At 36.5% G+C, this 12341-nt stretch overlaps 1 protein-coding gene across 1 annotated transcript in view; it reads right to left on the bottom strand.

Moving 5' to 3' along the window:
* RNF24 (ring finger protein 24) overlaps window positions 1–12341 on the bottom strand; it is a 29097-nt gene that overhangs the window by 9095 nt on the left and 7661 nt on the right. Inside the window, exons 2-3 of the mRNA XM_007959981.1 lie at window positions 3658–3700; window positions 1090–1131 (exon numbers count right to left, since the gene is read on the bottom strand). Of these exons, the coding sequence (XP_007958172.1) occupies window positions 1090–1131; window positions 3658–3700 (85 nt within the window). The remainder of the gene's footprint in view (window positions 1–1089; window positions 1132–3657; window positions 3701–12341) is intronic.

The following is a 12341-nucleotide window of genomic DNA, read 5'->3' as shown; positions in this document are numbered from 1 at the left end:
AGTATTCAAATAATTCTACAAATTAACTCTCTTAAAAGAGCTGGCAATGTAGTTCACTTCAGTTAAAAGACAAACTCATTGCCAGAGTCGATTCTGACTAACAGCGAGGACCCCATTCCAAGGCTGTGAATCTTTATGGAAGTAGACTGCCTCATCTTCCTCTTGTGGAGCAGCTGGTGGGTTCGACTGCCTACCTTTTGGTTAGCAGCCCAGTGCCTTAACCACAGTGTCACCAGAGCTCCTCACCTCAGGCTATACAAACACAGATATTACAATGTACTGATTTCCAAGGCCTTCCTTTAAATACTATTTCAAAAAGGGAAGAACAGTAAGGGTGATAAAACTAAAAATAAAAATCCTGGACATCTGCAGTCAGAGGCAAAACTTAGGAGGAAAAGAAATTGGTGGCATAGTGCCCAAGGTATTTGACTGCTAACCAGAAGGCTGGTGGTTCAAACCCACCAGACACTCCTCGGAAGGAAGGTTGGGGCAATCTACTTCTGTAGTGATACTGCCTCAGAAACCAAAGGAGGGGTCGTTATGAGTCAGATCTGACTCGATGGCAATGGGTGGGTGGTGGTGGGTGTGTCTTAGGGTGCACAGCAACACACACACACCCTTTTGTATATAATTTACAAAGCATAATAACATAATGAACACTTGTGAACCAACCACTTGACTTACTAGCTAGACAATGCCAAAAATTCGTATCTCTACCTGTGTGTTCTTCTCCTATTCCTGCCTCTGCCTTAGCCATCACCCCCAATATCCCTGTGATATAATCACTACCTTATCTGTGCCACTGGTAAGAAGGGAATACTGGGAACATTTTCAAGAGTGAAATTAGTGTAAATTCATCTTGAGTAGAAAAACAAATTTCTGTCTCCTCTTTATATATCATGGATAGTAAGCAGCATCTCTGCTGCTATGAAATCTTATATGCCTATTAAAAATATTAGTCATGCTACTCTCTTACACAACTGAGTTTTATGTGATGTCACTCTTAAATATTCAATTAAGCCTGACTTTTTTTGACTTCTGAAAAATAAAAATGTTTAATACCAGAACATTCTACTTGTATCAACTTACCTCATGTAAATTTAGTTCTTTTACTTTTTCTTTTAATATAACCTGTAAGACAAAAAAGTATATTCTTATGCTCATTTAAATCTGTGATTTAAAAAATTTCTTACTATATCTTACAAACATTTTTCTTTTGTGTATGTAGCTCATTTTCTCTCATATTCAATATTGGAGATAATCTCTTTCACAGTTTAAGAGAGAGAGGATATCTTAACAACATTTCTTTAACTTGAGCAATGATGGAATAGCCTACTGATAAGCAATTTTGAAATATCTTTTACAGTAGATTAAATTCTGCGAAAGGATATTAACACATGCTCATCTAGACTAAGTTCTATCATGGTGGGAAAATAAATAATGTCAATTGCCTCGTGATTCAGTAAAACACAGCACTGGTTGATGAAACTGACTGATTACTAATTTATTAAAGATTAAAAAGAAAACTCAATCTTTTTCATTGATTTGGGTGAAAGTTTACAGAGAAGTTCATTTTCCATTCAACAGTCCATACACGTTTTATTTCATGACACTGATTGCAGTGTAACATCCCTTTTCCACTTCTTCCCTGTGGTTGCCTTTTCCCTGTGTCCTTTCCTTTGCATTCCTGCCCTCAGAGCTATCTCCATGTGTAAATCCTGACCTTCAGCTCTTCCATGGTTGATTATTCTAAGGAGTGTACCTACCTGGTGTAACTGTTCACCCTGTAGGCCCCTATTGTTTGGCTGGAAGCCATGGGAGTGAGTTCAGTTCCAGGTCTGAAGGGTGACTAGGGGTCATAGTCTCAGGGTTTCACCAGTCTCAATCAGACCAGTAAGCCTGGTCTTTTTTTATGATTTTGAGTTTTGTTCCAAATTTTCCCCCCACTGTATCCAGAATCTCTTTTTCTGATCTCTTTTGATAAACTCTATCTTATTTCTGGAAGTTCTGCTTGTTATTATACATTCCTGTCCTCAGTAAACTTTAGTTCTACCCAGTTATATTAATGGGCTTAAAACTCATCCAGGTGCTGTCCCTATGGTAACTGGACATCACTTAAAATATTCTACCAGGTTTTAGGGGCAGATTACTACTGAAAAACATTTTTTTCTGAGAACACATTTAGTTTATTAGAATTATATTTAATCTTAAAGTGAAAAAAACAGGCAAGTGAAATTTGGAAAAACCTTTAAAGTTTGGGTATCTTACAGTCATGATTCATGATTAGGGATCTTACATTACATGATATTGAGGGCAAATCACATTTTCAGAAATCATAACCAGAAGCTATCATCCAGCTGCTAAATTTCCAATTCAGTATATTTTAAAGATCAAATTTACCATCTGTTTTATGACTTGATTAGTTTTTCCAGTCAATGTCATCCTTTAAATGGCTACAAGGCTAGTTTCACTTTCTAGTTAGCTTACATACAAATATCATGTAGGCTGTCAATACAAAACTGAGACAAGAAACAAACATTCATCTGGGAAACTTAAATATTCAGTTCTGATCATGAATCCTACATGGGACTAATGAGGAAGAAACATAGTGAGGATTACTCAAGGACATCAGTGTTCACATCTAGAAAACTTGCTAATGAGCTCAGATTTCAAAAAGACATGGACAAAAGATGGACAGAAAGATATGTAATCCTCCAGTGGTGACACGGACTTGTATATCAGTGTCAGCAAGGTTAAAAACCCAAATAAGTTGAAGCTTAAAAAAAGAAATGGCTAAGGACAATTATGTTTAGGGCCAAAAGAAAATTAAGGAACATCTAAACCATTGTTTGGTGTCAGTGGTAAAATGTTAACAGGTGACATGAAGGAAGAAGTACTAATTTTATTTGATCTTCATTAAAAGCTAAGTTTATTAACTTTAAGAACAAACCAGAGAAGGGATAGTACAAAGGGCTAGGTATTAGTAGTAAGGATCCAAGTATGGAGACTTCTAGTGGTATGACATGAACTAAAAATGAATTTAAAATACAAAGAGGAGTAAATAAGATCACTCTAACACAGCTGGTCGTCTCCGAGGAACTGGTATCTTTTGTCATGGAGGTAAAAACCAAGCCCAAATCCAGTGCCTTCAAATTGATTCTGACTTCAATAGTGATCCTACAGGAAAGAGGAGAACTGCCCACAGGTTGTCCAAGGCTGTAAATCTTTATAGAAATAGACTGCCACATCTTCCTCCTGTGGAGTCTTTGGTAGGTTAAGAGTTGAGTGCTAGCTGAGCACCTAACCACTGAGCCACCACAGCTCCTTGTATTGGAGAAAGAGGTAACAAATTCATTTAATGGAGTCTCTGAACTTCATAATAGCTTTAAAGATTACAAGCTACAGCATTTCCCTTTTGTAAATATTGGTTAAAGTTATCTGTTAAATGATACCATCTGAACTTTCTATAGCTTCAAATAATACTTAAAAGAATATATAAGAAAGAAAATTGAATTTGGTTTGAACTACAAACTGGCAAATGAAAAGCTAAATTGAGCATGGGTAAATCCAGTCCCAGTTTAAAGTATGAACAGAAGTCTGAGTTTTCATTTTTTAGGAAAAAACATGATCAAAGCCAATCTAAAGTAAATGTCTCACCTGTTTGTAGGCATAAAATTCTTTGTGTGCTTGATGTCTTAGCCTAAAAGACAGAAGCGAGCAATGAGATACTGAGATTTTCAAAACAACAAACTTGAAAACAACAAAAATCTGCTAATTCTTGCTATTAATTTATATTATATATTATTTAAAATCCAGACTTTTTATCTTGGAATTTATCCAGATGACTTATCTTTTAGCATGTTATTAGAAAGTACCTGGTGAACCACGGAATGCTACCTGTAAGTTAGAAATATTATTCCTAGTGAAATATCATTAAAGCAAAATCTCAATTTCAGATGAGGAATTTCAAATCTTTTTACCCTGGTAGTCTAATTGTTTCAATATTTAACATGTCACATTTTCCCTAATTAAAAAAAAAAAAATAACATATGAAATAAAGAAACAAGAAATCTTAAATATACAGCTCACAACTGGACCAATAAGCATCACAATAAATGGAGAGAAGATTGAAGTTGTCAAAGATTTCATATTACTTGGTTCTACCATCAACACCAAGGGAAGCAGCAGTCAAGAATTAGTCAGTGTATTGCACTGGGCAAATCGGCAAAAGACCTCTTTAAAGTGCCGAAGAGTGAAGACGTCTCTTTGAAGTCTAAGGAGCGCCAAACCCAAGCCACAGTATTTTCAATTGCCTCCTGTGCATGTGAAAGCTGGACAATGAATAAGGAAGACCGAAGAAGAGTTGATACTTTTGAATTGTGCTGGTGGTGAAGAATACTGAAAGTACCATGGACTTCCAGAAGAACTAACAGATCTGTCCCAGAAAAAGTACAGCTAGAATGCTAGGAATGGCCAGACTTCAGTTCACCTACTTTGCTCACGTTGTCAGAAAGAACCATTCCCTGGAGAAGGATATAAAGTAAAGTATATAGGGTCAGCGAAGAAGGGGAAGACCCTCAGTGAGATGGACTAACACATTGGCTGCAACAATGGGCTCAGGTATAGCAAGGATTCTGAGGCCGGGGCAGGACTGGGCAGTGTTTTGTTCTGTTGTATATGATTGGTTGCTATGAGTCAGAGCTGACTCAATAGCACCTAACAACATAACATATACTCTTATGTAATTACCACCAAGATCAAGATATAGAACACTTCCAGCACCCCCGAAGCCTCTGACATGCCCTTTTCTCAATCAATACCCACCCCCCAAGATAACAATATCCTGATTTCTATCACTGTAGATTAAAATACCTGTTTTTGCACCTCACATAAGTGGATTATCTGGTATATATATTGTTTCCAGCTTCTTTCGGTCAATGGTTTCCTATGAGATTCATCCATGTTGTTGCAGTAGTTCTATCTTTTTCATTAACACATAGTATTCCATTTTATGAATACAGTACAATTTATTTATCCATTCTACAGCTGTTGAACATTTAGATTATTTCCTGTCTTAGGCTACTATGAATAAAGCCCCTACACATTGTTCTACATGTCTGCTGGTGGACATATTACTCATTCCTGTTGAGTATATATGAATGGCAATGCTTGTCCAAAGTGCTTATATCAATTTCTACTCCTAGAGGTACTTCATCAGAGCTCTAGTTGTTTCACACCTTTGCCATGCTTGGTAAGGGGAGTTTAAAAAATTTTAGTCAATCTGGTGTGTGTGTGCAGTGGTACCTCATTGTGGTTTTAATGGTTTCGCATTTCCAAAATGATGTTTAGAACCTTTCCATATGCTTATTGTCATTTAGATATTCTCTTTTATAAAGTGTCTGTTCAAGTATTTTGCCCGTTAAAAAAAAAATGAGTTGTCTGTTTTTTCCTTATTAATTTGTAGTTCTTAATTTAGGGAGCTCTGGTAGCATAGTGGCTAAGGCACTTGACTGCTCACCAGAAGGCTGGCGGTTCAAACCCACCAACCACTCCTCGGAAGGAAGGTTGGGCAATCCTACTTCCGTAGTGATACTGCCTCGGAAACCCAAGGAGGGGTCGCTATGAGTCAGGGCTGACTCGACGGCACATAACAACAACAACAACAACAACAATGTATTTTAGATACAAGCCCTCTGTTAGGTCAACATATTGCAATTATCTTCTACTTTGTGGCTTGCAGTTTAATTCTCTTAGTGGTATCTTCTGATGCATAGATGTTTTTTATTTAAATGAAGTACAATTGATCAACCTTTTTCAATAAAGTTAATTCTTTTTGTGACCAATTAAAACAAAACAAAACAATCCCCAAAACCACTGCTTACCCCAATATCATGAATATATTCTGTGTATGTGTGAAAACAATGTTATTTTATCACTCACATTTAGGTCTATGATCCACATGAAATTGGTCTTTATGCATGATGAGATATGGGTCAAAGTTCTTTTTATCTCCATATACATTTTCATTTGACTCACCATCATTTATTGAAAAGACCCTCCTTTCCCCACTGCAATGCAGTAGCATATATGTGTTGGAAATCAGGTGAATTCATTATGTGGGTCTGTTTCTAGTGTTTCTGTTCCGTTTCCTTGTTCTCTTTGCCTAGACTTATGTCAATACACAATCAAGATATTAAAACTGATCTATTATTATTAAGTAAACCAGAGATTCTATATGAATTCCACCAGTTTTTCCATTTCTAATGCAGGATCCTACCTTGCATTTACTTGTTATGTCTCCTGTCTAATCTGTGAGAGTTCCAGTCTTTCAAGCCTTTGACATATTAATGAAGATCACTTAGGTAAGGTAGTGGCCACTGGGTTTCTCCACTGTAGTTACTATTTCCTCCTTTGTAATTAATAAGTATTTTGAGAGATGTTGAAACTATGCAAATACCGTTTTTACTCAAGCTTTTGCCCACTTATTTTAGTACCCAGCTTCCTTGCAACAATCATTACTACTGGTGTTTACCTAGTGATGATTTTCTATCTTTCTAATTCTTTGTGTATTTATTAATTGAAATTCTTTTGTCAGGAAGAGCTGTCCCTTCTTCATTTATTTATTCAATTATTTATTTATATCAACAGAGACTCACAGATTTTTATTTTAGTCTATGGGTTATCATTCAATATGATCATTATTTATTTTGTTACTCAAATTGATTTAGCCGGCCATTTGGGAGCTCTGGTGGCATAGTGCCTAAGGCATTTGACTGCTAACCAGAAGGCTGGAGGTTTAAACCCACCAGCCACTCCTCAGAAGGAAGACTGGGCAATCTACTTCTGTAGACATACCTCCTCGGAAACCCAAGGATGGGTCGCTATTAGTCGATCGACTTGATGGCATTTTTTTTTTTTTTTTAAATAGAACTCCTTCAAGTTAATTTCTAAGTCCTTTCAACATGCTCCTATTCTTTTCTGAGCATTTTCTTACTTACTGGCATCACAAGATGTTCTAAACTCATCTTATAATTTTCCTGCCCTAGTCCAACCACTTCTTTTTTTATTGGAGAATAGTACTTAGAAGCCAAGAATAAGCTTTATAATAAATGTTGGGGTCTGGTAGTGTAAGTCCTCAAGCTTTGTTCTTCTTAATGACTGTGTTGGCTATTTTTGGTCCTCTGCATTTCCATATAAGGAGCTCTGGTGGTGTAGTGGTTATGGTAGTTGGCTGCTAACCAAAAGGTTGGTGGTTTGAACCTATCAGCCACTCCATGGAAGAAAGATGAAGCAGTCTACTTCCATAAATATTTATAATGCCTTGGTAACCCAATGGGGGTCACTGTGAGTCAAAATCGACTTGATGAGAATGAGTTTGATTTGGAGTTTTTAGTTCGAATTTCTATACAGGATTACTATGAGTCAGAACTGACTCGACAGCATTTTTTTTTTCTTGCATTTCTGTACCTTTTAGGAGCCTGTCAATTTCTGCAACAAACAACAAAATCTGTTGGGATTTTGACTAAGATGGCATGGAATTTATACATCAACTGAGAGAGAACTGACATGTTTGCAAGACTGAATTTTCTAATGCTTGAACATAATATGATTCCTCTATTTACTTAGATCTTTAATTTCTACACATTTATCTGTAGAGGTTTTATATACCTTTCATTAGATTTATTCCTAGGTTACTTTACTTTTTTGATGTTACTGTAAATGATATTTAAATACTTTTCATTTTCTAATTGTTGCTACTATATAGAATTTTTTTTTTGTATATTGACCCTATCTAGTGACTTTGCTATAATCACTTATTAATTATAGTTTATCTGTAGACTCAATAATGTCTGCAAATAATGACAGCTTAATTTTGACTTTGTAGTCTCTATATTTTATATCTTTATTTCTTTTCTTTTCTTCTTTTATGTGTTTACATAAAAGTAGAAGTGGTTATCACCATTTCACATGTGAAGAAGTAGTGATAATGTGAATCTCCTATGTCATTTCCAATCTCAGGAGGAAAATTATTGATATGTCAGTATATTAACTATGATGTTTTCACTAGGTTCTTTACAGACAACCTTGATCAAAAGAAGTTCTATTGATAAAAGAAGTTCTAAGTCTACAAAGTTTTTTTTTTTTTAATCATGAATAGGTATTACATCTTATCAAATGCTTTCTTTCATCATATTTTCTCCTCCTCTTTTACTAATAATGTGGCACTGCATATGACTGATTTTATTTATTTATTTTTTATTTATTGTGATTTGGGTGAAGATTTACAGAGGAAATTCACTTTCCATACAGCAGTTCACATATACTTTGTCTCATGTCATTGACCACAGTTTACCACAATGCAACAGCTCCCCTTCCACTTCCTCCCCACAGTTACCTCTTCCCAGTGTCCATCCCTCCATAGTCTCCTGAGCCCTGAGCTGTCTACCTGTGCATATGCAGCCCTTCCTTCTCCCATGATTGTTCTCTCCAGGGCATGTGTCTACTTGAGGTAAATGTTTAACTCACATGCCTGTACTTTGTTTGGCTGGAAACCACAAGTGTAGGTTTAATTCCAGACCTGAAGGGCAGCTAGGGGCCATAGTCTCAGTGGTTCCACCAGGATCTATCGGACCAGCAAACCTGGTCCTCACCTTCTTTTTTTTTCCTCCAAATGATTTTGAGTTTTGTTCCACATTGTTCTCCCTCTCTATCCAGGATCTCCTACATCCCTTCCAAGTGGATGACAGTGGTAGCCGAGCACCATCTAGTTCTTCTGGTCTCATAGTTGTATGGGTTGCAGATCAGATGGTGTACCAGTCGCTAGGACTCATTGTTTCCATGAATTTTGGTTTTCTTCATTCTTCTTTGCTCTTGATGAGGAGAGACCCATCACTGCATCTAGATGGCAGCTTGCTAGCTTTTAAGATCCCAGTCGCTACTCGCCAAAGTAGGAGGTGGAACAATGTTTTGTATAATATGTTATGCCAATTGAGCTTGATGTCCCCTGCGACTATGGTCCCAAGCCCGCAGGTTCAACTACTTGGTTGCTCTGGGTAGCTGGCTATGATCAAACAGTGACCACAACCTTGCCCCTTATCAGCTCTACTATACACCTGGGAATTCTGATCATTCACATAAACTTATAGGACCATTGTCTGCCAACCCTATATATGATCTTGGATACACTCCCCATTTCATAGACATACCTAATCATTTAGCTTGTCCACCTATCTATCCATCCATATACCCATGTTTGCCTTCACTTACAACTCAGTACTGTATATGCAAAAGGGTTCATATTTGTTGTCTGTACTTCCCATGTACCTCTCTATGTCTTTCTCATCCTCAATGCTGCCATAGTGGTCACTCACATTTGGTACATTGCCCTTCTCTTCACCCAAATCAATATTTATCTCTATTTCTCTAACAGCGTTCCCTCCCCTCCCACCCCTGGTAACTAACAAAGAAAATTTCCTTCAATAGATAAACCTTTCCTTAACTTTTACAATAACAGACTAATACAATATTTGTCCTTTTGTGATTGACTTATTTCACTCAGCATAATGTCCTCGTGTTATCATTTCCTTTGTTGCTGTTGTTTTAGTATATGCTGAATATTTGTGCTTGTCCTCTTTTTTATTGTGATGTGAAGGTTTATCATTTTTCTTTGAGGTCACCCTATGATTTATAATTTTATCCCTGATTTTAGAACAGTCCATTCTATCTTTCAACTTTCTGAACTTCCTCACCATTTAGAAATTCTATGACTATACAGTCTTTTCCCTCTTTTTGTTTGTAGCTGTCCTCACTTGCCAATTGATGTCTCTGGTTCCCTGTTTACAATCTTGTAAGCTCATTTTACTTTGGATATGTCCATAGCTGTGGTTTCTGGGTTATGTTATCTTGTGTATTAATGGTCAGTTGTTATTAGCTATTTTTGGTTCTCTGATCAAAGGACTCCCTTTAGCATGGTGTATGATTGATTTTTGAAATGTTAAAGCACACTTTTCCTGGAACAAACCACATTTGGTTGTGATGTACTATCCTCTTTGTACATTCTTGGGTTTGATTTACTAATATTTTGTTCATGACAGAGATTGGCCTATAATTTCCTCTCTTTAAAAATATTTTCTCATTTTCGGTGAGAGTTTACACTGCAGATTAGGTTCCCATTCAACATTTTCTACACAAATTGCTCAGTACATTCAATAATTTCTATACAAAATGTAACACTGGTTACAGTCTTCACAATGTACAAATATTCTCATGATTTCTGTTCTGGCTGTTCCATTTTCAGTAATCTAGCTTCCCTGCCCCCTTATCTTCTCAATTTTGTTTTAAAGAAAATGCTGAGTATTTGGTCTCATGTAGATGATTTTTTAAAGGAGGGCAATATTCACAGGTGATACTTTATTTTGTGAGCCAATGTGTTATTTAACTAAAAGGTGACCTCAGGGGATAGTTCTGGGTTTATAATTTCCTTTCTTGTAATGTCGTCGTATCTGGTTTTGGTATCAAAATTATGCTGTCCTCATTATTTTATGAGTTGAAAAGTATTTCTTTTACTTCTTTTCTCTGGAAAAGTCATGTAAGAGTGGTATTATTTTTTCCTTAAATGTTTGGAGGATTTCACTGGTGAAGTGACCTAGCTTGCAGTTTCTTCATGGGAATGTTTTAATAACATAATTTCTTATTAGATATATCAAACACAAAAACAAACTCACTGCCATGAGTCAATTCCAACTCAGTGACACTCTTTGGGTTTCCCAGGTGGTAAATCTTTATGGAAGTAGACTGCCCCATCTTCCTTCCATGGAGCAGCTGGTGAGTTTAAACCGCCAATCTTCTGGTTAGCAGTCAAATGCCTCAGGCACCCTGCCACCAGAGCTCCTTATTATATACTTAGTCATATCTTTTATTTCTTCTTGTATCAACTTTGACAAACTATTTTAAACCAGAAAAGTGCAGGACTGAGCAGTGAGGGTTTCACTCTATTGTACATAGGATCGCTGTGAGTCCAAACTGACTTGATGGCACCTAACAACAACAAACATACTCTTCTAGGAATCTGTCTAATGAACTTAAAATTTCAAATTTATTAGCATTACATTGTTCATAACCTCCTGTTGTGACCTTCTAACGTGTGTATGATTTGTAGTAATGGTACCTTTTTATTTCTGATATTGGTAATTTATGTATTTGCTCCTTTTTTCCTGATCAGTTTTTGTGGGGATTCATCAATATTAATAATCTTTCCAAAGAACCAGATTTTGGTTTCAGTTATTTCTTATACATTTGTTTCCTATTTAATGATTTATATGCTTAGCTTGTTTATTTTTTTCTTTCTTTTGGGTTTAATTGTCTGTTTTGATTTTATTTGAACTTCATGAAAGGGAACGTTAGATCTCTGGCTTTCAGTTTTTCTTACCTATGAATTTAAAACTGTAAGTTTCCCTTAATTAGGTCAAATTTAGTAATCTGTAGTCAAATCACCTATATCTTTAGTGTTTTTTTTTTGTTTGTTTTTTTGCTTGCTTTACTGAGAGAAGTGTACAGTATATTTTCATATGAAGGAAAAACTTCATTGGAATTCATTAAAACAAGGTTTGATTTGAAACTTTGTTTTACTCATCTGGATTTTTCAATTGGATCTGCATATTTTTCCAAAACAGAACTTGTACTGCTACCCACAGCACAGGCCAATTTATGTTTACCTTCTTCTTCAACCTGTGGTTCAAAATTCATCTCTTCTAGGAAGTCCTTCCTTAAATTAACTTTACCCCACTGATTACTCCTTTACTCTGAGTCCCATTAGTTAGATACATATTTAGATTGTGCTGTTTTATTTTGCATTTGGTACATTAAGCTATGGAGCTTTGGTAGCACAGTGCCTAAGGCATCTGACTGTTAATCAGAAGGTTGGTGGTTCAAACCCACCAGCCACTCTGCGGAAGCAAGACTGGGCAATCTACTTCCATAAAGATTTACCATCTCAGAAACCCAATGAGGTCGCTATGAGTTGGAACTGACTCGATAGCAATAGGTTTTGGTTTGATTTGGTTTACATTAAGCTACAAGGAGGTCTGGTGGTGCAGAGGTTAAAGCATTTGGCTAACCAAAAGGTCAGTGGTTTGAACCTACCAGCCACTCCTCAGTAGAAAGATGAGGCAGTCTGTTTCCCAAAAGACTTACAGCCTTGGAAACCCTATGGCACAGTTCTCCTCTGTCCAATGTTGTTGTTGTTGTTGTTTGCCGTCGAGTCGGCCCCGACTCATAGCAACCCCTCCTTGAGTTTCCGAGGCAGTATCACTATGGAAGTAGGATTGCCCAACCTTCCTTCC

Source organism: Orycteropus afer, unplaced genomic scaffold (assembly GCF_000298275.1).
Source record: "Orycteropus afer afer isolate SDZICR_OR568_19922 unplaced genomic scaffold, OryAfe1.0 scaffold00020, whole genome shotgun sequence".
Lineage (NCBI taxonomy): Eukaryota > Metazoa > Chordata > Mammalia > Tubulidentata > Orycteropodidae > Orycteropus > Orycteropus afer.
Note: the sequence above shows the minus strand (reverse complement) of the source record. Positions and strands in the feature narration are given on the sequence as shown.